Genomic DNA, 26,925 nt, shown 5'->3' with positions numbered 1-26,925 from the left:
TCAAGTTAATATTAAGGAAAATCTTTACTCCTTAAAGAAAAAAATACAAACCGGTACTCTTATAATAGATCATTATATTTTACATAATATAAACAAGATCACTAATGTGTCTATATGCCTGGTTTTCTTAAACTACAATGAACCACAAAATGGGTGAAAAATGGGTTTACTTATTAACAGCAAATAAACAACTTGGGAAAATGGGTAGCATGCATTTTTTGTCCGCTGTCTATGCACAGGCCTCCACGTAACAAAGCTTTAGTAGCCACCACCCCCTCTTCCTTGCCCAAAGTAGCCACTCCCATAGCCCCCTCTGCCCCCTCCTCGCTGGAATCCCCCAGATCCTCTGTAGCCTCCTCCCCCACTGTAGTCTCCTCCCGCACCGCCTCTATAGCCACCGCGGGAACCTCCTCTATAGCCTCCGCCACCTCCACCGTAGCCTCCCCGATAGGAGTTGGAGCCACCACCATAACCACTGCCATAGCCTCCACCACCTCCGTAGCCTCCGCTGCCATAGCCTCCACCACCGTAACTAGAGCCTCCCCTTCTATATCCACTTCCGTTGTCATATCGGGCCATCTTGGGAGGACGTGGACCATCTCCATACCTATGAAAAGCACAAAGCCACCATTTTAGCAAAGGATCCTTAATACTTCTCAACTAGTCACAAAATATAAACATTTAGGCATATTTGAAAATGTAATGCATAAAGGGAACAAAGCCAACTGCGCAGATACAAACAAATGAAATAAATCTGCGACTCCAAAGCAGACACAGGTGGAGGCATCAACTGTACCCATCAGTTTTCCTAACGTTCTAACTGGCTCATTCTCAAAGATCTTTAATTTTGGCAGTACGTCCTTACAACTTTAGAGGACTCTAAGAAAGCAGCATGTGAGGAAGAGGTTCCTGGAACTGGCAATAAAACTATTTGATCTTTATCACCAAATATTTTCCTGCATTAACTCTGAAATACGTTTTTGAAAATGTCCATTGTGTAGTCTGTTTATGCCTAAATCTGTTTCATGTGGCAAAGAAAATTTAGTTTTATAAAATTTTAGTTTGCACATTAGTGTCATTGTAACTTAGATTTTTGGAGTGTGATTCAGTACTGTAGCTATGTTCTTAAAAGATACACGGAATATATTGATGTAAAGTGTCATGCCTGCAACTTAATCACAAATGATTAAGCAAAAGAAGTAGGCATGTGTAATATACGCAAGAAAGCAAGTGTCACAGAATTCTGACAATTAGTGAACCTAAGTTAAGAGACTATATGGGTGTTCACTATACTATTCTGTAGCTATCAGCTGTTTTCAAATAAAAGGTGGGCAAAGGAAAATTTTAAAGGGGAAAAAAATGAAAGCTAATGAAACAGAAGAAATTTCACACTTCTCTGCTTTAAGGTACCTATGTCCTTCTATTTCCGTAAGAGAAACCCTGACGCCTTTCATTTGAAGCTGCAGCAGCTTAACCACCATCATCACTTTTTCTCTGGAGATGGCAAAACAGTACTGTGGCGAGAGGACTATCTGGGTGCTATCCCTTTCCTGTCATGTGAGACACCTGGACTCTATACAGGAGGCATACCTGTTTTACTGCCCTTCACAGAGAGTGTGTTTTTCACACATCAAAGGTAAGACCCTCCAAAGCCTGAAGACTATATGACTCACTGAACGCTCAGATGATGGTTAGCATTTTTTAGCAATAAAGTATTTTTAAACTAAGGTATATACACTGTTTATTCAGACATAATGCTACTGCATACTTAATAAACTACAGTATAGTATAAACTTAACTTTTATATGCACTGGGAAACCAAAAGTTCATGTGACTCGCTTTACTGAGGAGGTCTGGAGCTGAACCTCACGATCTCTAACATGCACTGATGTAAGATTAGAGATTATTAGCACAGAAGCAAAAGTAAATATTCTTCTTCTGAGTGTGTTAATCAGAACTAAATTTCACATTCAGTGTATGTCTAGCATTTTAACTTAAAATAACAAGGCCTCTATCAACAAACTGGGACTTGTAGGCCAGTGTAAGATTACTGTCCTCTGCTTAGTTCAAAGAGAAGTTACTGTGGAACTCACCGTGGACTGCCAATCATAAGGTTGATACCAGCAGCAGAGGGCCTCGAGATCTGGCGGATTGTGTTCAGCATACGTTCATTTACGGGGTCCAGCTGGCTGATGATATTAGGCTGTTTGGTCACCTCAACTACCAGAGCCTCCATGGCTGCCCGCAGAGCAGTGATACAGGCAGCAGCTTCATGAGATATTTGCAGCCTGATCCTAAAATAGAGAAAAATGATAAAAAATGAGAGGGGGATACATAGAAGATGACTATTCTCTCTCCATTTCACACATGGCAAGTGATGAAATAAATTTAATTTCTTATCAAGTACCAACACTTTCAATTACTGCAATGCCCACACCCTCTCCCGGGACTTAGGCAAATGCAGGTATGAAAAATAACAATAACCTATACTAATGTCTTAAAATTCACTCCTAGCTGTTGGCAGGAGTTGTAAACCACGAAGTCCATCAAGCAAAATCCTGTTAGCAATACAAAGCACTCAGCCTCCAATAAAAGAAGAGATTCAGGCTGTTAGAGTTTTCTAAGTTTTCAATGATATGCTGAGCCTACTGACTGTACATTAAGCTCCATTCCATTTTTGCCGAGTGCATACTATATGCTCACTCTTAATCTCCAACCAAAATATAGAGTACATGAAAGAGGTACCTATGCTCCAGTGTGATTCTAATTCATTAGTGTAGTATTCATGGTGACAGAGGCCTAATGCATTTGCTCCTCCTACTGGTATAGTCAACTTAAGACTTACTACCAACTACAAGGCATATTACCAAGACGGAAAGAAAATGGCAAAGTTTGAAAGCACCTCATTTGTATCACCAAATTTTACCATGTTTGTTTCACAATTTAAGTAGATCAGCAGCTAAATTTTACCGCATCTCAATTCTCAGAACTGATTTTGGAGTTCCCATCTGAAAATCCATACCAGTCATCTACAAGTACAATCTGCCCATCAGACTGGACTTTCTTGGAGGCAAAGAGAAGCAGCTGCAGGGGGGTGACTAAGGTCATGCCTTTAGCAGAGATGGCCCTGGTTCGAATCTGCAGATGGAGAAAGAGGCAAGAGGTAAGAGGTGACATGCCAACTGCCGTATGATAATGAACAATGCTTTGAAAATTAAAACTCATGTTCCTGCTGCACATTAATAAGACAACATGAATTTTCAACCTAAACTTTTCTAAACTAATCTTTTCTTACCTTTTCACCAAATACAAAGAAGGGAGATGGGTACTTCATGTCTTGACTGCTAAAAGGACAATTAACGGATGACTTGTGGATTAGTGCATTACGCCCTTCAGTGGTGAGAATCTTTCTCTTTTCCTTATGATAGCACACGTTGGGGTACACACCAAAGGCCAGAAGAGAGATAACAACATCCAAATTATTATCAGGTCCAGTGTTAGTAAACACTTGTGTCAACAAACACTCTGTTAAGAGAAATGGGGTAAAAAAAAAAATCAGATACCTGGTTAATACTCACACTGCATGTGAACTATGTAAGAGAATTAGGAGAACTGACTCCTCCTCCTCCACCCTCTTTTTTTTCTTTTTAAAAAAATGTCTTTACTGATTTCAAAGAGGAAGGGAGAGGGAGAGAGAAAGATAGAAACATCGACGATGAGAGAGTCACTTATCAGCTGGGGATCGAGTCTGCAACCCGGGCATGTGCCCCGACTGGGAAGCGAACCGTGATCTCCTGGATCCTAGATTAATGCTCAACCACTGAGCCACGCCAGCTGGGCTCCACCCTTTTTCCAAACAACCTGCCTAACTTCCTCCTCTCAGAACTCTTACACCCAGATTAAGTTCAAGAAAAAATTCTACTGAGTTTCCGTAAGAGAAAAATGAAAATGTCTGTAAGTTTTTATACCCTCAACCATAACATAAGCTTGAAGTGATTACTTAAAACAGCTGCTCCTTCTGGAGAGAGAGTGACAATCCAAGGGGAACCTACTGGAACGAGGCGGATGTTCCCCTTAAACTATGCTCTATGAGGACTTCATTATCATTTAAAAAGTACGATGGTGAAGTGTTCATTGCATGGATCTAATTTGTTCTACACAAACATGATTCCTGGTCTTAAAACCTCCCAGTTGAATGAGTTTGGACAAGTAATTGAAACTTATGTCATTTCCTCACTGATAAAATGGGGTAATATCTGCATCTCAGGACCACTCTGAAGACACTATCATATAAAAATGCTCATCCCTTTTACTTTAATTTCAATAAAAAATTACAAATTTAGTCAGCTTACAACAGAAGAGAACTACTTTGTTTAGTTTAGATCACATCCTTTTAAAATCTGCCATCTTGCCCACCTATAACAGGTGCGACTTTTGATTTTGTGTTCTAGATCTCAATGTTTTAGGGAATAAATCTATTAATCTAGCTGTGGAAGAAAAGTACAACAGCTCAACTTCATATCAAGAGAACAGGTGGATTACTGTTTCCACATCACATCATAAAGTCCTCTGTAACTGTCCACACACTGAAAACTTTAATTAAAGCCACTTAAAATGTAACATGGTAGAGTTTACTTCACATCTAAAAATAAAGACATTGGGCATATTGATGAATCACTCTGTAAGCCACTATCTGACCATTGTCAGAGTTCTGAAAGCTAGATCAGTGTTCTTCACAAAATTAAAGACTTAAACACCTCCCAAAGTAGCACAATTTTAAAATCATCTATTATCATCATCTATATTACTATTTGAGCATCATAACCTTTTGCTTCCTTTTAAAATGACTGAATTAATGTGAAAAATCAATTCCTACCATAGTTCAAAGAACTAATAGCTAGGAACACAGAGAAAGCACTGGGTCAAAGTTGGATGCTGAGGCAGACTGAACTGTCAGTGTGCACTACATAAATTCCCTCCAGATGTGTCTTAAGACTGGAAGTCTTACCTTCTGGAAATCCAGAATTGATCAGAATCTCTTTGAGCTGAACTTTGGCTTCCCAGGTCATTCTTAGTGTAGCCATATTGAGTCTTTTGTGCTCACAGAAACGTATCTCTGCTTCTTCTCCACCCATTCTAAAATAAACAGGCGTAAGATAACTTTCAAAGCCCAGAGAATTAGATACAGATTAGAAACTAGCGACAGTTCACCCAAATCTTACAACTGTCTTGTTTCAAACCCATACCTAGCATCATCCCAAGCTTGGAATACGGATAAAAGGGCCACGTGATCAGAAAATCTGTTTCCAGCAAAATTTCGATGGATATAGCCCAGTCGCTTTCCTTCACTGATGAAAGGCTCGGGAAAGCAGGTGGCAGCAGATATGGTACAGACAGCATCTCCCACACTAAACAGAGACAGGAAAATTCAGTCTCAATCACATTCTTGTCCCAGCACCTCGGGCAGTACTGCCAACTGTGGGTCAGCAATTTCAGTGGCTATGATACTGCTTTATTAGCACTGACGTTGGCTTAACAAAGAACTTTACAGGTACTCTCTCCCAAAGAACGGGAAAAAATAATGAGTTATTAATGGACACGTTTACCATAAATTATGATGAAGTAGTTAGTGTCTATTTTTCCCTTTCCTATTCTCATCCCGATCTTATAAATCTCTAAATCTTAAAAATTTTCTGATAAAATATACCCGTTTTCCCAATGCTATTTCTTTTTTAAGGACAACTACTTTACCAACCTCTCGAGAGGAGCTGTACTTCTTGGAAACCTGAGCTCTTTACCCCAGCAAGTTGGGTCCAGGTGTCCATCTACTGGAACTACTGGTTCTCATTTCATACTTCTTTGTCTAAAGAATGCCACTTCCTTACTTAAAAATGTTTTGTTTTTCTTCTATCTGAGCCCATCCTGTTTTTATGGGGAGGGGAATAAGATTCTGAAACTGTCCTACCATTTAACTATTGGCAATAAAACAAAGCACTTACTAGAAAATACACCCCATTATCATCATTTTGCCAAAACGAGGCTCAATGGGGAGTTTAGCCAGGATTCGGCCCAGAGGAGTCAACTCATCATTGGCATCTAATGCATCAAGCTCTGTGGGAAGATATTTCTTTGTGAGCAGAAACAGTAATCAACACCCTTTAACCTAGGCAAAGATGAAACATTTCTTTATAGATTAAGGTTAGGATAGTGCACTTAAGTTTTCATCACTTGTGAAGCCAGCTGCCAGCACCATGCCTATAGCCAACAATTTTCTTCACTCAGAAATAAAATAAAACCAAATTCTGTAGCACCTAATATGAAGATGTACTAGAATCGGTTCTTGTAGGCTGTAAAGATGAATACAGTCCATGAAAATTCTAAAACTATAGTAATAAATATTAATAGTGGCATAAGGACCTACAGACCATAAGTCTGGTATCATCTGTTGATAATTTTGAGAAAGTAATGATATACCGAGAAAAAGTCTAAAGTTCATAGAGCAGATGAATACTAGACTCAAGATTCAAATTCAGATACCCTGGCTCCAATGCCCCCTTTTTCCCACTATACTAAACCACTTCAATCAAAGTATGGCTAGAAAAAAGAAATGTTCTAAGAGATGTATATAAAATACTGCAAGAATGAGTACTTCATGCTCTGATTGTTAAATATTGGTTAAGAGATGACATCCTGCCTTGTCTCCATTCCCCCCCGCCCAAAAAGACATTAGCTCTTTCTTACCTCATGTTGTTCATTTTTAATCCTGACCATACTAAGCACTTAAGACAACAATGGAAGCCTTATCATCACAGCCCTGTGGACTACACCTTTTTCTTGGTTCATTGCTAAGTGTTACTTGCTAGGACAAGACAGGTGGTATAATTAACATGTAGGTAGGTAGGTCTATTTGTAGGTACCTCTAAGAGTGTGCTCTGCTTCAATCACAGCATCCAAAGGTGGAGGTTCAATTGCCTTGGCCAAGAATTGACCAATTCCTCCCAGACGCAGAAGTTTTATGCTCAAAGCAATTTCGTGTAATGGTGTTCGGAACATTTCTGGTGTCATGTGGGTTTCGAGTCTAAGAGAAAACAAGCATAAAATGACCATCCTCTCCTTGTATATACACACATCTGTTTAATAAAATCTTTGCAGAGATTATAGATAATGAGGACTATAGAGCCGCCCTTCCCTCATCCTTTTACAATGATCAAAGAACATTTTATATTTACTATAAAAACTCTTTTTGGATAAGACCCTCTGAAGTGGTTGAGTAGGGAATTATGACTACATTTACAGGTTGATAGCATTTTCAGCTGGGGAGTGAAGGAGAATAAAAAAATTATCCCAAATCCCTAATGTTCTTACCCCCACCTATGGCTTCTCAGTTCCCACCTGCTGATGAACATGGGCTAAAAATGGTAGCAAGACCTTCTGTGGGGATGCGGGCTAATACTGACATTTTCCCACAACCTCCTCCCTTTTCTAGGAAAGGATCTTACAGATCTTACCCTTTAAAATTTATATAAATGAAAGTTATTTTTATAAGTTAACAATAACAATAACTAACATTTACTGAGAGCTTACTATGTGCCAAGTACTATTCTCAGCATTTTATATTATTATTATTATAAATACGTCTTTATTGATTTCAGGGAGAGGGAGAGAGAAAAACATCAAGTGATGAGAGTCATTGATCGGCTGCATCCTGCACACCCCCTGCTGGAGATCGAGTCCGCAACCTTGGGCATGTGCTCTGATTGGGACTCGAACCATGATCTCTGGGTGACAGGTTGATGCTCAAGCACTGAGCCACGCTGGCTGGGCCCAGTATTTTACATTATTAACGCATTTAATTCTCGAACAAATCCTATTGGCTAGGCAGTACACTATCTTTCATAACTGAGGAAACGGACACAGAATGGTTAACTAAACCTCACTTTATAAAATGAAAGGCCTTAAAAGTATACATGTTTAAGTTCATGCAATATACTAGGCACAAATAATATTAAAATCCAGGTCTCTACACTTCTAATCTAGGCTTATTCCCTAAAAACTATTCAGGATTAAGACCCATGGGAACCATTATAGGTGATTCCAACACTACTGGCAAGACTTAGATCAGCTTAAATCAGGTTTACATAAATGCATACAGCATATCTATTACTCATCCTACAGAGAAAAGAAAAATTCCTCACTATAGGTCCATTCATGCATTACTAATCAGTAGTTGCTTTACTCTAAGATGTTAAAGTACAGTGCTTGTTTCAGTTCAAGGGACAAACTAATCTTTAAAAAAGAACTAGATATCATCTAAATGTTGCAGGCAGTCTCCTGAGTTAACTTCTGATGCGAAAATAAACCCACATTCACAATTATTGGAGAGCCATATGTCACCAGTATAAAGGCAAATCAAAGCTCTGGTTTTTCTTCAGTGCATTATGGACATCTGGTTACTCAAATTTATCTGTCCCATAATACTTTATTGTGATCAACATACATAAATCCCCTAAATCTATCTTTCTTGACAATGGTTAAAGCTAATATACACCACATGGATCTCCAGAAACATACAACTAAATACATGTCTTAAAGCTGTAATTCAGATATAAGGATTTTTTTAAACCAATAGATTCCATCCACAAACATTCCTCAAAAAGCCATGTAGTAGAAATGGAAATGAACAAGGTATTAACAGACTTGGACTTCGGCCCCGGAGAAATCAGCTAAACTTCTTAAGCTTTAGTTTCCTTTTCTAAATAATGGCCTCTATTGCTTAGGCACATTAGGAGGATCATGAGACAGGTGATGTGCTAACAGTGAAAAAATATTCTATAAATACAAAATATTTTAACATTTTCCAGAAAGGTAGCCATTCCGTAAATATCAGTAATCCCAAAGTCATAAAGCTATGTAGAGCGAAAATATTGTCCGTATTTTCCCCTTTTAAAAGCTTATTGGTAAACAGCAAACTGGTATCAAACATGCCACCATCAACAATTTCTGATGTCCTTTATTCTTACTACAACCTTGTCATCCCAAGCTAAGTTTCCTCCAATATACTTAACTGGAGGCATTTATGCACTGAGTTCATTAAGTTTATGGCAGAGAGGGGCAGGGGGCAGGGGAGGAGGGAGAGAGAAAAGAGGTGTATAAAGGGTTAAAAACAACTTCCATCTTTATTCCAGAATTGGTCTCACCTCTCAAAACGAGCTCTGCTGCAGAGGTGAAAGCAGAAACCCGGCCGTACTCGGCCAGCTCGTCCTTTCCGCTGCTCCAGGTTAGTTTTGGATGCCCACACTGTAGCGTAGTTGGTCATATTGTTGTGAGCAGTGAACAGCTTCACCTTCTGCCTACACAGCACAGAGGGGTTAGTTCTAAGACTCATGTGAACTACCAATACAACTATTATAAATCCACTAAGTGCAGGATGAGTTCCAGATGGCCATGTCTACTTGTGATGTCTACCTGTGACCAGCACCATTAAGAATCTGACTCTGCACTCTCCTGTCAACTTACTAAAAGGCAGTGTAACACACATATGCTACTTACTAGCTGGATGATCTTGGCTAAGTGACTAACCTATTCTGTGCCTCATTTTCCTTATCTGAAAATAAGTATAATACTACCACCTACCTCATATGGTTTATTTATAAATATTAAGTGGATTAATAAATGTAAAGCATTTAAACAGGATGTTGCATAAATGTAAGTGGACAATTAGATGATCTACACTATCTATGATCTAAAGGTCATGTGCTAACCTGGAATACAGGGCTCTTCTCATGAACTCACCAAGCAGTGCCTGCTGGTCCTTCTAAACCCTATGTAACCCTGAGCCCTTCAACGTTACGCATAGGCAGCTGGCGCTAAATGATTGGAATCAGCACAGAAGAGCTGCATACAATTCACCATTCACTAAACTGGGCACTGGCAAATCTTTTTCAATTGCCAGGCAGGCTGAAGGACTATACAGAAAAGACAGAGGTAAAAGCTGGCCAGATATAACCAAATTTTGACTTTTTGGTCCTGCATACACCAATACCATAAGTACTTTATCTACACAATGCCACCCTGTATTTCCCAGGCTCATCTCATACCAAATATGAAGTCTTTTAATTCGGAAATGCGTGTCCTAAGGGTAGGATATTTGTCATGTGCTAAATATTAGTTATCTTTATAAACCAAACAGCATGCTATTGTTTCCATTGTCAATGGAAACACCTGGAAAATTAGCAAAACACCTGCAGACAAGAGCAGTGGGAATCAGTCAGAAGTTAGCATGCTAAGCTTTGTCATTTCCTCCCATAACTGATTCTGGTGATCAATACCAAGAGAAAGTATTAATTAGCCTATAGCTCAGTATATATAAATGCAGTGATTTTGATGGTAAAAGAACACAGGAACTTAAAAATAAGGTGTTTTAATTCTGTTAACTGACACTAGATACTACATGGAACATTCTAAAGATTTATTCCAGGCAAAACAGGGTCCTTGGGAACTTACTTGCAGGAGTCAATGACATAAACAACATCATTTATGGTAATGCTTGTTTCAGCAATATTTGTGGACAAAATAACCTGTGAAGAAATGACATTAAGAAAAATTACACTTTAGGAATTATTTTCCCATTATATTCTTGAAAAGACTGATTTGTTTATGTAACAAATGACAAAAGAATCACAAAAATCACTCAGCCACTGAGTAGATAATGAAAAGCTTACTAAACTCGGAAAGAAGATCCCTTTTTCCCTCAATTTAGACAGACTACGTTTTTTTTATAGCTCTTTGAAGGCCAGCAACCTTTGTTTAATATCTATGTCACACAATCCCATAACTGTAATGTTCATTGTTTACCTTGGTTACTCCAACTGGTACTGGGTCAAATACTTTGCGCTGTTCCTCTCGAGGAATCTGAGAATGCAGAGGCAGAATCTGATACCGATGGCTTCCTACAATAATACAGAAAGGGTAAGGCCTAAAAATAGGCGCCTAGTTTAAAACCGCTATACATGATGCATACTGTTATTCAAAAATGGACACAACACTAAATTCTGTTTTCACATGCTGTAGGCAAGGGAACAAGCAAAAATACTCATTTTCACTCTCATATATGTGAGAATTCAAGACTCATACCAAAATGTGAATTCATTTCCAAATGTTTCTGCATAGTATAAATCAAATTCCAGCCAGGCAGAAAGACTAACACGGCTCCAGGAACATTGAGGGTCTCGATGTACTTAAGTAGAGCCTCAATGAGCTCAAAAGAAGTTTCCTTTTCATTCAGTTGGGCCATGCTCATCCTTGTTTCTGGACCGTATTCATCACCACAGATCAGGTTGCAATTTGCCTGCAAAAGAGCGAGACATTTGGGACTGTCTCAATTGCTACAGCTCATGAGATAAGTCTCCTATGCCTATTCTTAATGACACCTAATGTCCTATTAATTCTAACTGATTAGTCCCTTCTGGCATACAGAAATTTAATTTCCGAAATAGAACCTGCGGCATGTTGACATACTGAGTTTATCTACTGACCAGCATTTCCCATAGGACATGACTAAAACTCAAGTACAAACTCTTACACCAGACTCTGAACTTCTAATGGCTCCTTCTACTGAGCACTTCTCTGACTATAAACTCTTGGTTTTTCAAAAATATTTTCCTTACTGATTAAGGAACTGCTCATGATCCTGTGTGTATCAGTACCATCTATCACTTTACACACACACAATGCCTCCGTGTAATTCCAAGGCTCATCACATACCAAAGAGGAAGTCCTTTAATTCTTAAATGAGTGTCCTGCAGGAAGGGATTTGATCCCTTTCATTTATTTTTGAAATAATGTGGTCAGTCTTTTCCAAAAAGTCTGCTTAGAATCAATGACAAACCAAGCCTTCTGTAATGAAAGACAATGCTTTCCAAGATGAATGTTTTATCATTGGTCCAACTCGAGAGCACTACAAAATAAGCGTCACTTCCGTTTCTTCCTGGGAAACCTCTCCCTAGTTTGATACTCTCTTTATTTATTTTTAAAAAATATATCTTTATTGATTTCAGAGAGAGGAAAGGAGAGGGAGAGAGAGAGAAACATCAATGATGAGAGAGTCATTGATTGAGCCCGCAACCCAGGCATGTGCCCTGACCGGGAATTGAACCCCGATCGCCTGGATCCTAGGTCCACGCTCAACCGCTGAGCCACGCCCAGCCGGCCTCGATACTCTCTTGATCTGATAACTGCCATCACTGGACTGCCTCTCTAATCTAAGGTTAAAGCTGCTGCTCCTTAAATTTTATCGTGCACATGGGTCACCTGGACATCTGGTTAAAATGTAGATTCTGATTCAGTAGATCTGGGATGGGCCACAAGGTTCTGCCTTTCTAACCAGTTAGTGACCCAGTTGCTGTGATCTTTAAACATCTTACTGTTTCTCTTCTTTTTCTTTTGACCTTTTTGCCAGAGATTATTTAACTTGTGGTATGAAAAGAGCTTGTCACTGAACATGAGACTTTTTGGAGTGACATATATCAACTCAAAGACAGACATCACAGTTTTTAAGTTTTCTGTAATGCTTACTGCATGTTTTCACTAAAATCCGTTCTCTTCTCTGTAACAATGTGCCCACAACAAAATTCCTTCATGAAGCTCACTTACATCGTCATCCTCGCCACAGTCATCATCCTTATCCTTCTTCTTCTTGTCCTTTGGTGGAGGAATAAAGTGGGTCATCTGAATACAGTCTTCTAAAAAGTATTCTGCCGGGACAATCCAGTCAGTATTATCAACTTTCAGAATGGAGCGGTCTTTAAAACTCATTTGCTAATTCATAATTCAAAATGACCTAATACCCATCAACCTGACTGTTCACAACTGCCAAGAAATTCCAGTGGGAATAACCTCTTTTCCCAGTAACTCAGTGTTCCCATCTCTTCAGCCTTGAAGGAGGGTTACGTACCTTACAGTAGTTCCCACCACGCCAGTCAGGGCATCTATATACAATGTTCAATCAAACATTCATGGAAGGCCTATTGTGTACATGCACTATGTTGGACACTCCCATGGTGTGAGAGTCATATATAAAAAGTAGTAACATCAATACAGTAATATTCCATAGTCTATCCTTCCTCTATCAGGATGTACACATAAAATGGGTTCTTTTTAGTTAACACTCTGAAGAAGGACCTCAAAGCAAAGGTTGGAACATCTGCTGACCAATTATGCTCCTGAAGTTCTCTGATGGGCCCAGAAGTGTATCATATATAAACATTTGCCCTCTACGCCCTAAGAGCCCAAAGTGCCATTCTCATCACATTATATCCAAGGTACATACTACCAACATGACTTATCCCTGATGATGTTAAACCCGATCACCTGAGATAGTGTTTGCCAAGTTGCTACACTGCAAAGTTAGCCCCGCTTCCCCCTTTCCATACTCCACTCTCTGGAAACAGTCATTAAGCACAGCACACTCACAGGACAGGGAGCTAATTCTCACTTTTTTGAGGGAGAGTAGCTACATACATTTCTAAAAATTCTTCTGTATGAGAGATTTGTCTTTATTACTTACCTATTTATTTAGCTATCATACACAGATTCATTAATATTTATTTTATATTTAGAGATATAATTCAATACCATGTTATTTTAATTTTTTGCCCAAACTACTACAGCTTCGGGCACTAAAATCTCTCTGAGGTTGGCTCCTAAGTCCCTTTGTCTTCATCACTGTGGGTTTTTTTTAAAACACTTCCTTGCTTTCTGGCACTACAAAATATCCCAGGCTCATCTCAAATATCCCCTGCCTTAACTTCAGAAACATCCACCAAGGATGTCTGGTTCTTTAACTGGAAAATGGTATTAGAAATAAGATCTGGGTGGTCGCATGTCCCTTGCTACTGGGATGTCATTGCTTCTAGACTACTCAGCAGACAAAGCTAGGAAATACATGTATGTATATTAACCCATGTATTAATTCGTTATGATTATTTCTGTATCTATCTACTTGTACCAACATAAATGTATGCAGCTGTTTGTACCTATATAAATGTATCTATCCATCTGTATCTAAACACTAGTTCTTACTGATGTCCCCAACTGTAATCCATGGTTCATGCAAGCTTTCCCTCCTACGTATAACCTCTCACTCCAACAGTAAACCTGGCTCCTACCATCTGCCATCCATGTATTTGTTTTTTCAATCCCAGTATACTTTCAAAGCAGTTTTAGTACTTTTGTGAGATACAACTGCACTGGCTTTTATTTCAGACCTGCTCTTACTTTAAAATTTCAAAAATGAGCCCCCTGAAAGATCCATTCATCATTTCATACCTGCAATGCAAACTTTTTAGCTTATTTTCATGCTCTATTAGACTGTAATTAGAATTAGACTGTGCCATATCTATTTTTTAACCCAAGCTACTAGAAAATGGTGATGACGAAACCTTTTAAAGTAAAGACTTATTTCTAACTATCAGAATCTTAACTATCAGAAATACTAGAGTTTGAAATTCTCACCTTAATCTCATTTCAAAAGGCTGCCTGCTCCGGCTCTAAGAAAAATTATCTTGTTAATTCGACACTGGTTGCTTAAACTTTTAACAGTATTTCCCATGACCATCTATAGATCATATTGATTTACCCTTGACTAATAATTTTTAAAGTTACGTTTGGCTAAAAGGGCTGGGAATTTACTAGATATGCAAACTCTGCATGCAGTGAATGAAACTTGTTCTCGCTCCTCAGACTGTACTCACTCCTGCTTGACTAAAACCCCAAGAGTGCTATGACGCATTTGATACTCTAATTTGGCCTGGATTTTAAATGTCCTTTAACCTATAAAGGAAATTTTCTTAATCCCCAGAATTATGAAACTGATCAATTATGCTCCTGAGGAGCACACGAGATATTCACCCTCCCACCTGCCCCTACCCCCACAGTATTTACCTTGAACTGGGAAAGTCCTCCCATAAACTTCAATGATGGGACAATCGAAGAAATATTCACAGAACATGCTGGTATCAATAGTAGCAGACATGAGAACAATGCGAACTTCAGGGTAAGCCTGAACCACATCACGCAGCACTACCAAAAGGAAGTCTGTCTATTCAAATACAAACAAAACAAAACAAAACTGCATTAAAAAGTCCATGCTAATGAGATAGACCCACCAAAGAACATGAAAGCTAGAACTCTGACAGAACTTTTCTCTAGCTGTGTGGAATCTACAGCAAACCACCATCCTGAATCTTTATAATCCTTTTCACATATACAGCTTTCATCTTATATATACAGATACTTAACGTGCATATTTATACATATATCTATACGTATTTTTAAGATTACTTATTCTTAACTTTATGAGAATATATTTTACATAATCTTTGGGATTTCCTTTTTCATACACTATATGATTGCTAAGATTCACCCATAGGCTACTAACAGTTATTCTTTCTAATGACTGTTAATATCCTGATGTGTTAATATACCAACTGATTTACCAGTAGGTATCTGGTGGTAACTACTGCAGGTATCTGGATTGTTTCCAGGATTTTACTATTGTGAACATTTGCTACTGTGAACGTTCAAAGGAAAAAAAAGGGTTTAATGGCCTCATTAGAAAAAGATGTTCAACATCTTAGTGACTAAGTTCATGGCTTTCATAGATGTAAACAGTGGGAAAAGAAAATAAAGCAGACATTGTATTTTGACTTCTTATTCCGAGTATTAGCATTAGCAGCTAATCATAATGTTCAGCTACTTACATTTATGTCTCGTTCATGTATTTCATCTACAATTACATGACTGATTCCCCGAATGCCTGCTTCTAATTTTCTCAGGAGCACACCTTAAAAAGAAAATCAGAGCAACAACTGGAGATGAGTTTCTATGTTGATTAAAGTAGGGAGGTAGGAAAGTGCAGAGAAACAAGTTTCTAGACAATCAACTATGCTTCCACCCAAGCACCATTTTAAGAAACAATCACTTGCATATTTAAATTAAAAGGTGACAGTGAACTCTGAAATATATTTAATGAAAAGAGAATTAAAAGACATAACTCTAGTAACCTAAGCTGATTTCATCATTTCCAAGCTACAATGTCCAGCAGATATATCATCCTCTCCATAAAGGAAAAAAACTGCTCAAAGTTCTATTTAAACAAGGATTCTGAAACCAGCTCCTTGATTTATAATTTCCAGCCATTTTGTGCTATTACCAAGTTTTCTTAAAAAATAACACAGTATAACCCCCAAATGAAAGACCAAAATAAACACTATTACTGACCTACAGTACAAAACATTATACTGGCATGAGGGCGGGGAAGTATAGACTCAAATCGCACACTGTAGCCACAGCTTTTTCCAGGCTCTTCTCCTCTCTCATATGCAACACGCTCTGCCACAGACACTGCACTGATTCTCCTGGGCTGAGACAGAAAAGTGACTTAAAAGCTACAAAATCACAGTTACACTTATTTAGTGGGGTTACTTAATTATCACAGTCAATCTGTCCCACTGCCAGATCAGTAATCAATAAAAACAATAATAGTAATGATATCTTAAGGAAGCTCCAAAATTTATTTTTTTTAAATTTGGGGGGGGGGGGAATTACTACTTAATTCTATGGCATAAACTGAAACATGCTGCTTTTCATTTTGTATATAAAGTGATTCCAAGGTTTTTATAGAAAATACAACTTCTTCACCACTGCCTAACCTGTTAATGATATTCAGAGTGATTTTCCAGCAGGGAAGGGGACAGCACACCCTTGGGGAGCTTGTCTGTAACTGCTGACCACAGTGAAGGCACATGTTTAAAAAATTTCACTAAGACGGTTGGGTATTAGGAAGGTGAGCAATCTCCTCCTTTGCTGTATCCACTGTGGCCACCTATCATTCATCTATTAACTAATAAAGGGAGCATGCACTGCATTTTGCATCAGGTGCCACATCAGATGCAAGATAGGACACTGAATGAACTCATTCCTGTTTCTGATGAGCTTATGCAGTGGGGAAAACAGTGTATATTATCATTTCCAACAATAAATATGCTCAATCCTAAAGGGGAATGCTACAGGTTAATGTTTTAAGTGTTGGACCTTGGTTTTTCTGAAAACTTTTCTGAAGTGTTCCATATCTTCTAAGTATACAAAGCAGTATTTACTTGGTGGGTAATATATCGTAAAGGTATAGACACATAAAGATTGATAAAGACTGAATGCTTCTAAGCTGCCTTAAACATGATTTTGTCAAAAAGTTCCTGATGACAGGTTATATTTTAGTTCCTTGCTTGAGAAAATTTTTTCTGAGTTTCATATCTAGTTAAGTACCTATATTAAGATATCACAAATTATGACACGACTATTTAGGAAATCAGAGGCTGAATCTTAAAAAACAAACAAAAAAATACAATAACTTCACTAGATCAATATCCTTTGAATTAATACAAAACATGATTTATTAATTTCTAGATCCCTAATACAAGAATCAGTTGAACTAAATTCATACAAATGACTTTAGATGTAGTATAAATTTTCTTTACTCCCAATCTAAACCTTTTCCAAATTATTCTGCCTCTTATTGTTGCAGCTTTATGCTGTTATTTGGATTAAATATATTAAAAATAACACAATAACCAATTTAAGTGAAACTAGTTACAAAGTCACTCCAACAGAATACTTCAATTCTCCTCCAGGATATGAGCTTTTCTTTACATTTTCATTGCACATTATGCTGATCTCATTTTCTCTACAGAATCTTATTACTCTTGCCTGGGGTCCAGCCTTAGAGGTCAGTAGTTTTTAAGTGGTTACTTCTTTACAGTTCATCTGTGTTCACGTTAACTGAAATAGCTAGTATTTATTGAGGACTGAGTTGTCTATGTGCCAGACCCTGGGTAACACTTTCCATATCACTGGCATTTGAAGGCCTGTCTCAAACTGTTCCTTTGCAGTATTCCAGGATCTCCCTCTTTGTTGTAACCCTCTTCACATTTATCCTGAACTGCAATAACCTCTTCACTTAGAGTTGTCTAACTGAAGGAGTACAGGTCCCAGAACTCCACCACACTTCTCATCTGGTCATTGAAATACATGGTAAAAGGACAGGGCTGCAACCAAATGATTTCTAAGGCACCATCTATCACAAACTTATCTGGTCTCACTTTATTTTCAGAGTTTATTCTACGAGGGACAGCTATATTCTGAAATGGTGGCCTACATTAAGCACTGAAAGTCAACCACTCTCTGTTTTGCTAGCTTGCCTGCTCTTACTCTAACAGGTTTTCACTGAAAATTTATAAAGTGGTAAGATAGAGAGGACCAAGATTTAGATGTGAATTTGAGGATAAAGTGCTCTCAATCTTTTGATTCTAGGCCCAAAGATTCCCTTCAGCCCAGACAAAAAGAAATCTCTACATGGTTTAGTTTAGCTTATCAGTGAAGGATACTAGAGATTAGAAAAAGAATTTAGTTCTTTTTGGTTTTTTTTTTGTTTTTTTAAATTTTTAAAGGGTTTGATGCTCTGCCACTTTCAGATCCTTATGTGGCTACAAAGGGGAGTTGATCAAAGACTTACAAATAGTCTGGCCTCCAGGTATTTCCACCTTCAGACTCTATCCACACCAGACACACACTTAGTAAGTTGGCTCGCTACTTACCTGAGTTACTACAATATTACACTCTGCTGCACGGTCATTCTGGATAAAGTCATCGAGAATAAACTGAGGAACCTGTGTGGTTTTCCCACATCCAGTAGCTCCTCGGATAATGACAACTGAATTTTGACTAATTGCTTCCAAGATTTCACTTTCAAATTTCTTCACAGGCAGTAACTCTCTCTCCTGTAAGATCTGCATTAGAAAAGTTATACCTCAGTCAAATTTCTGCCAACACGTACTGTAGAAGCAACTGTCCTACTGCTAAAAAATAAATCTGCTATCTCTATAAAAACTTATTCCTTTCTACTGTCTTAGTACTCAAAATATACTTATTCATAAAAGAATATATATATTTATTTCTCTAATAGAACTGCCCGCTCTCCCTAAATTTCTGAAGAATCTATGTAGTGGCCTTGTCCACACCCTTTTCCTCCTTTCTCCCTAAACATTCCATATACATTAACTTTCTTCTAACATTTTAATGTTTTATTTGAAAAATACTGAAAATCACCCAAACGGTCTTTACCCCAAATCTCTCCACTTAGATTAACTAAGAATCCCAGGCCCTTAACTCACGACTACACTCTGTAGTAACTTAGATGAGCCGTTTGGTAAATATCTTTGATGTACTGTCCTAGAAAAGGTAAAAAATATTATGCACTATCTTGCCCACATCTAGAAAGTTCTGAAGCTCTGGGCACATGTCTATTATACTTCATAGACTTACAGCTTGCAAATCATGATCCTGGTCCAACTGGTACATTAATTCACTCTTGAGGTCCATGCTTATTTGTTCTGGAGTAGCCTGTAAAATGGGAAGGCAACAGTCAAACAAAAGCACGTAACACATCTTCAAACAGAATCCACTTTTTATCTAGACACTATAATGAAATATACTCAAAAGTAAAATACAAGAGTCTGATCTCAAGAACAACAATACACTCACGTATGCCAGGGGCCCCTCATCAATGTTGCTGCTAGTCCAGGGATTCCAGTTGGATTGAGGAGGTGACCACGGAACCACTCCCATTTGGTTTTGTCGCTGAGATGGCTCAAAGTGAGCCAATTTGCCAAGGTTCAGCACAACAGGCATAGAAGGATCATCGGGCTATTAAAAAAATAAGAAAAAACAATACCACTTGCTTGTCTGACTAGAGAATTTCTATATAAAGGTGAACTAAATAGCTGTATGCTTACTGGAGGTATGATTTCAAGATTTAGCTCTTGAACGACGTTTTGCAGCTGATGCTCTAAATCTTGAGAGAGGTTAACTTTGTAAGGCTCCACCTACAGAACAAGGTGACCATAAAAATCACGTCACATATACATATACATGAGCACTTCTAAGATCTATGATAGCAGGGTTAAGGGTATGTGGCCAACACTAGGTCTACAATATTCCTAAAGCCAACAATGAGCCAGTTCCTCCCGTGAAAGAAGTACTTCAACGATTATTGCCCACTGTGAACACAGCAACCTGCCAGGCACAGATGACTAGTAGGACCATTTCCATTTCTCATGGTAAGGCTCCTACACCTATAAATTAAACTTTACCCAAATCCTAAACAACAGCTAAACTGAATTTTACAGTCTCTCTCTAGGCTATGAAGTCTAAAGACTCACTGTCTCTCCTTCTTTCTTCTTTGTGAGTCCAGAGTAAGCTTCAATCACTCCGAGGTGGTAGAGTTGTCTGACAAGTGATAGGGCACAGGACTGTGCTGCCAGTTTTTTATTTGATCCATGTTCACGTGCAAAAATCCCTATAATTCAAGGTCAGGATTACCAAAGACAGAAGGATAACTCAACTAAGTAAAAAAACATCTTATTTCATAAGCAAAAAAGCCACCCTGAACACAGAGGAAGTAATGGATTCTAAGTTCTTTTTCATTCTAACTGCTAACCAAGAGCAATTCCATAACAGCTATCAACTGAGTAACCAACCATCTTGATTATAGGCTGATACTAAGACACATACAAATCATCACTATAAAAGCAATAACCTATTTCAATAGAACTTGTCATTATTAATATCATTTGACACTAAAAAGGGGAAGAAAACATAGTTTCACTTTGTAAAAGCAAAGGGTCAAAAAGCCAAACAAAAAAATAAAAATGAATTCAAAGTGGTTATGCAAACCAGAGGTTAGCAATTTTCTATAAAAAGTCAGATAAACATTTTTTAGGCTTTGCAAGCCACATCATCTCTGTCACAAGTACTCAACTCTGCCTTTAAACCAGCAAACCATCCACAGATAATACTTAACTAGGGTTTGAGAAACTACAGGCCTAGGAACTAAAAATATTTATGTTTTTAGAGTTGTACAAATATGACAAAAATAAGTGTGTGATATATGTGACCTGCAAAGCTTAAAATATTTACCATCTGGCCCTTTAAAGAAGCTTGCTATTCCCTGAGGCAAACAGATGAGTAAAACTGTGTTACAATATAACTTCAATAAAGCAGGTAATGGCAGTCTTTGGCCAGAGGGCTGTAGTCTGCTGATCCTGACACTAGACTGAACGCTAGTACTCACTCATATTCTTGAAGAAAATGCTAATAGAAAGTTTTCCATCCTTCACTATCATTCAGCTTTAGGAGTAATGACAAAGTAAGAAGGGACATAGGCCCTTCCTGTCCAATTAGCCAGTTTAGTCAAATTCATTGATGGTCAGATCAATGGGCTTACAGATGCTGAGACTGCCTTTAATCCTCATCACTTAACATTCCAACCACTCAAAATAACTTGTTTTTAACGTTTGGGATAAAAAAAAATTCATCATCTCCTGGTGATTTTATATTCAAAGGCTTCATTCTATCAGGAAAGTCCTCTATATATGCAATTTGAAACATGAGTATCAGTAGCAGAATTCTCAAGTTGGAAAGAATCTGAGGCCATTTCTCCCAATTCGCAAAGTAAATTGAGTCCCAGAGATGTAAAGTGTGATACTCAAAGTCACAAAATCTGTTAGTAATGAAACCAGGTACACAGGGCGAGTTCCTCCTTATCCTTCAAGCACAATACACTGCCTGTTTTAAACTTACTGTCTAAGCATAAAGAATACATGCATCATTTCTTTGCCTTTTTACTTCCCTTATGACTAACACCCCCATCTATTCTTTGTTTTTCGGGGTAATTTTCTCACCTTTTCTTCTTGACTCTATGACTAGTAAATGCTACACATCCATCTTCTAATCCTATCATCCAATTTACTCCTTTTCTAGATTGTACCTAGCTAGTTTTATCTAAACAAATGGAAAGAACACGATTGTGTAGAAAGAATAAAAATGTTTTATTAAAGTTCTTTGACACTAGCAGACTCCTAAGTAGCCTACCATCTTTTACCCTTTGAAATATAACACTAGCCTGACCTTTTCTTTTCCACCTGCAACTTGGAAACCGGGCCTTCTAATTCATAAAATTACTAATATCCTAAAACACCCTAGATGCTACCTTATATCATGTACTCTTTCAATTAATAAAGCCCATGCATATGTAGCTCAAGACTCTAATGTATTACTCTACTATACGAGACTCAGCTTATCAGTAACACTTACTTCTGCCCAGTTGCTTGATATAAATGGTCATTTCTGCAATAAAGCTCCTGTAACGACATACACAAACAAGGTTAGGAATTTCACTGTTAGAAATGACTCAATCCAGGACTCCTAAATCAGGCAGGCTTTCCAACTGCTTAAGCAAATCACAGCAAAAAAACCAAAAACATTTGCTTCTGTTCAATCCTAGAACAAATGGAGTATGTAAACTTCAAGTAACACGAAACATGGCACAAGACTGCGATAATCAAAGCTGATGAGCCAATTTTTCATGAAAAGAAAATGTTAGGGTTTTAGATTCTATATTTACTTACTCTTATTCCAAAGGTTGTACTCTGGTTAGAAAACATTCAATGGAAAGGAATTTTCCACTTAGCTTGGGGCCAAGAAATAAAATGGGACGAAAGCTCTTTATAGTTGTGATTCTTTTAAGATTCCTTTGCGTGGGCTACCCGCTAATGACTTCAATCTATTAAGATAAGCTAAATATATGCACGCATGCGCCCATCATATGAACACACAAACACTGCATGTATTCAGTGGCTTCTGAGGCAGGGGTCTGGTATCTGCCTACAGGTGGAAGCAGCTCTTGGTAACAAAAAAACTTAGAGTCTATTACATTTACTTAAATCAGGTCCTAGAGAACAACAAAAAAATTTTTTTTAAATATATCTTTATTGATTTCAGAGGGAGGAAGGAAGAGGGAGAGAGACAGAAACATCAATGATGAGAGAGTCGTCACTGATCGGCTGCCTCCTGTACACCCCTGACTGGGGATTGAGCCTGCACCCGGGCATGTGACCTGACTAGGAATCGAACCCACGATCTCCTGGATTCTAGGTTGATGCTCAACCGCTGAGCCATGCCCAGCCACGTGAGAACAAAAAATTTTTGAGAGTTACAGCTAAAATTGCTAGCAGATTCTAGGGAATGGTTTAGGTTTCAACAAGGAAAAAATTGCCCTTTGAAAACTATGCTTTCTGATCCTTCCACTGCTCAGGTACATTCTAACCTTGACTTTGTGCTGTGAATAAAAGGTTAAGTGAGGGTTAAGAAAAAAATAAATGTTAGACTCCTTCCTATATGTCTTGTGAACTGACCTTCAGGCACAGCTGCTTCAGGGGTCAAAGGCCACTGACTTTCAGGGGAACAACATCCACCCTTTCATTAATGACACCGATGCCAGTATGTTTCTCAGCCAGGCTTAAAGTCAATCTCATTCTCCTCCACCTAGGGGAACAGCGACACCAGAAATCAGTTTACAATTGTTTCCCATGTGATTGCTTAGTTCAGCCTAAGCAGCAGCACATGTGTGTATGAACACAAACCTCTGGTGTTGCTGTCTGTTATGCCTTTAAATAAAGGACATACGAGGAGCAATGCTGTCCCAGCTCCCCCAACTGTCTTTGCCTCCCTCATCTTCATATCCTGAATTCTTCAATTTCTTGTATCAGAAGTCAATAAGTTAGTAACATCAAAAAATGTTTATAATAGTGAGCTGCTGGCACAGTTAGGTTATCTGTTTTGAAAGTCACCAAGTGCTGCCAAGCCCAATCAGTTATGAAGGAAAAAATATTAAAGAAAAATCATTAACAAATGCATCTTTTTTTTATACCTCTGAGGGTTTTAAGGTCTGACATCAGAATTAAGTATTTGAGAATTCAGGAATGAACAGAACAGTGGGAGGCAGGGGTAACAATGCTCTAAACATCACTTTGACCAGTGTCAAAGTTTTATTTTAGTAGTAATTATTTTAGGATTGCTAGATGCACCCAAGTAAGAAAGAGTGCTTTGATTTTCAAGAAAAATGCTTTTAATGTATTTTGAATAATTTATTTCTTATAAGTAAGGAACAGCAAATTAATCATCCAGGTTTCCATTATGACCTTCCCTCCCTTCCAATAAAATGCAGTGCCCCCAGAAGAGTCTAATCCATATGAGCCTTCCTGGGAGTAATAATTACTACACCCTGGAATGCTCTCAGGAAGAACAGCAAGCGGGCTGAGAAACATACTGTCACTGTCACAAGGACCTCCCTTTATGTTCAGTTTTATCAAGTTAGGCTACAAGTAGGTTAATTCACATACAAAGACTTAGGCTAAGCCCTTAAAACTTCAACAGGATTCTTCAGAGCTGGCAAGTTTCAAAGCTGAAGGGAAATCTGGATCAAGACGCAATACAATCTACCTCTGAGACTCTAAAACTTAAGTGTCTAACTTGACCTATTAAAGAAATAATCATTGTAACTGCCTCTAACAATACCATAGTGAATAAGTTTACAGCTTCTGGCTGATAGCACCAGCTGTGGCTACCATTTTTGCCTTTCAGATCAAATGAGAACCTTAAAAGTCTAGCAACACAAACAGCAGAGTTTTGCAGAACATCTTAAACAGCTGTACAAATCTAGAAAATGAACATCCGAAACAACCCTGATTTACTACGGAAGGAAAGAGTGAAACAAGCAAACCTGTTGTGATCAGGGCCCACTTGGGTGTACTTATATTCTCCTTGGATCTTTTCTTTTTGGAAATATTGGTTCAGCCGAGCCTTAGCATTTTCCAAGGTCCAGTTTCCATGAAGCCCAGCATTTAAATCCACTTCTTCTGATTCTAGAGTCTGTAGAATCAATGAAAATTAAATTTGGCTGTACTGATTTTAGCCATGACTATTTAAGGCACAGAAATTTATAACAGTAACTTCTTTGTGCCATCCTTTATAATGCAAAAGCTGTTTTAAAAGCTGCTTTTATTACTTTCTATTCCTAGTCAAAACTGAGCAGGAATTAGTTTATATTGCATCTGATGGCCCTATTAGCTAACTAATAATGTATTATATTTAAACTGTTCCAAAGAAGCCTTTAACAATTCTTCTGTGTGTGATGGTTCTACCACTTTAAATACATTATGTAGAAGAATAAGCTGTTTTATGAAGGCATTTTTACAATGAAGGCTCATAAAATGAGGTTAACTGAGGTAACTATATTTTGTACAAAGCAGAGATAATCTTTTACTACAACCAAGAAAAACACTATTTTATTTCACAGGCAGTTCTAGTGACCATATTTAATGGGTAGCTTAGTTGTCTCAAATAACAACTGAAAAGAATCACCTAATTATTAAGTTGGGATTATCTTAAACCTTACTATGAACTAAGTCCTAGATCACATTCCCAGAGATGTAACACAGGGTGATGACAGCCTTACCGCTTGTACTTCCTGTTCTTCCTTTCTTGAGTAATAATCCTTCAAGTTGGCTCCTCGATCCCAGGTGGGCCCAGGAACACCATAGCCAGAGGCCCCAATTTCAGAATTATTTTCTATTAAGGAAAGAAAATGACTGTTCTCTTGATGAATCAAACTGCAGAAAGATCCTAAATATTTTAAAGAATATTCCTAATTTAGATTTTGGCACTCCATAATTTAGAAATCCAAGGTTTCAATTACTTGGAAAAGGGCCTGAAATCTCCATGACTTACTTGAAAAGTGGTACATGACTACAGTATAGGGCTAATGCCAAGGCTGGTGTGCAGGCAGAAGCCAGCAGTAATGATCAGAAGTGACTGTAGGTCTAGCATTCATTATTGGTGTAGCTTTGTCAAGTTGCTACATATGAAATAACTGATTAAATGATAAAACTGCTTCTTTGCTAAGTATGACCCTGGAAGGAAGCTATCTGCTAGTGCTGGGGATGAAAAAATGAGAAGCCGAAAAGGGTAAGAAAGTGATGAATCCTGATGAAAAAGCAGAGTAACTAAAAAGAGTTACTATTGACTGATCATTAATTCTACTGAGTTTATTACATGCTTTTTAAAAAATTTACTCCTCACAACAATCCCAAGTAAATACCACTATTATTCTTGTTCCACAAATACTGAATATGAGACTTAAGTAATTTGACCAAACACCTTAGTTCATCTACCCTACAGTGGACATACCAAAGAAGTTTATTTAATATATAAAATGCAGCAATGGCTTGGACCTATAGGTAAACAAGCATGTCTACAATCTATTTGATAGGAGTAAGTCAGAAACAAGAAAGGGCAACATTTGGTTAGAACTTTAACCAAATGTTCTAACCTGTGCAAAAATCTATCCAGAGATCAGAAATTAGTAAATGCTAATTACAGCAAGGAATTAAGCTGTATCATGCTTTATAAGAGAAATTAAATGAACTGGTGGTATTTGCAAACTTATGAAGGCTTTGGGATCTCTCTGAACATTAAGAGTTTACTATAGTTATTTCTTTCCATCCAAGTGAAAGAGATGATAACCAAGCAAGATCCTGTATAACTTACTCTCAGCTATGTGCACACATTCAAGTCCCCTACCTGCCTTGAGAGCCAGATGTGGGGGAAGAGGTCCTCCCATAATTGTTGGTAAACCATCACCAGTCTCTGCTGTGGTGTCAGGTGTATCGGTAGGTGGGGGCATAGGGGGTGCTACCTGCAAGAGAAAAAGTCAAGGCAGTATAAGCAATTTCACCTTCACAGGGACTAGTGAATTCTTTTCTGCTTAAAGCAGGCTCACATGCTGCCGCTCCTCTTCCCATAACATTAACCTCTTTGCTTTCAGTGACTATAAAACTATTAGGTTCTCATTTCAGGCAGAAAAGGTAAGAGTAGTACAGATTACTCATAAATCTCCAACTGAAAATTTTATATATACATATGTGTATAAATATAATTTTCCACAGAAGGTGGGATTAGTTTATGCTGTATCGT

At 38.0% G+C, this 26,925-nt stretch overlaps 1 protein-coding gene across 5 annotated transcripts in view; it reads right to left on the bottom strand.

Annotated features, from left to right (window-relative positions):
- Nucleotides 1–57: 57 nt before the first annotated feature.
- Nucleotides 58–26,925, bottom strand: part of DHX9 (DExH-box helicase 9) — a 32,093-nt gene continuing 5,225 nt past the window's right edge. For 3 of the 5 annotated variants that reach the window (XM_081120912.1, XM_081120913.1, XM_081120914.1), the window contains exons 4-28: nt 26,533–26,647; nt 25,409–25,521; nt 24,674–24,822; nt 22,207–22,253; nt 20,274–20,410; nt 19,848–19,937; nt 19,597–19,758; nt 19,378–19,455; nt 18,651–18,842; nt 16,279–16,420; nt 15,759–15,841; nt 14,941–15,097; nt 12,652–12,752; nt 11,134–11,347; nt 10,855–10,949; nt 10,504–10,577; nt 9,198–9,350; nt 6,918–7,078; nt 6,000–6,111; nt 5,247–5,408; nt 5,009–5,136; nt 3,296–3,525; nt 3,023–3,138; nt 2,094–2,294; nt 58–607 (exon numbers count right to left, since the gene is read on the bottom strand). In XM_081120912.1, coding sequence (XP_080977038.1) covers nt 259–607; nt 2,094–2,294; nt 3,023–3,138; nt 3,296–3,525; nt 5,009–5,136; nt 5,247–5,408; nt 6,000–6,111; nt 6,918–7,078; nt 9,198–9,350; nt 10,504–10,577; nt 10,855–10,949; nt 11,134–11,347; nt 12,652–12,752; nt 14,941–15,097; nt 15,759–15,841; nt 16,279–16,420; nt 18,651–18,842; nt 19,378–19,455; nt 19,597–19,758; nt 19,848–19,937; nt 20,274–20,410; nt 22,207–22,253; nt 24,674–24,822; nt 25,409–25,521; nt 26,533–26,647 — 3,561 coding nt within the window. In that variant the 3' untranslated portion in view covers nt 58–258. Of the gene's footprint in view, nt 608–2,093; nt 2,295–2,970; nt 3,139–3,295; nt 3,526–5,008; nt 5,137–5,246; nt 5,409–5,999; nt 6,112–6,917; nt 7,079–9,197; nt 9,351–10,503; nt 10,578–10,854; nt 10,950–11,133; nt 11,348–12,651; nt 12,753–14,940; nt 15,098–15,758; nt 15,842–16,278; nt 16,421–18,650; nt 18,843–19,377; nt 19,456–19,596; nt 19,759–19,847; nt 19,938–20,273; nt 20,411–22,206; nt 22,254–23,306; nt 23,394–24,673; nt 24,823–25,408; nt 25,522–26,532; nt 26,648–26,925 lie in introns of those variants that run through there. The other 2 variants (XM_081120915.1, XM_081120916.1) reach the window with 2 other exon arrangements.

The sequence above is a fragment of the Miniopterus schreibersii genome, assembly GCF_964146895.1.
Source record: "Miniopterus schreibersii genome assembly, chromosome: 19".
In the NCBI taxonomy this organism is placed as follows: domain Eukaryota; kingdom Metazoa; phylum Chordata; class Mammalia; order Chiroptera; family Miniopteridae; genus Miniopterus; species Miniopterus schreibersii.
The sequence above is the reverse complement of the archived record's forward strand: the minus strand, read 5'-3'. Positions and strand labels throughout refer to the sequence as shown.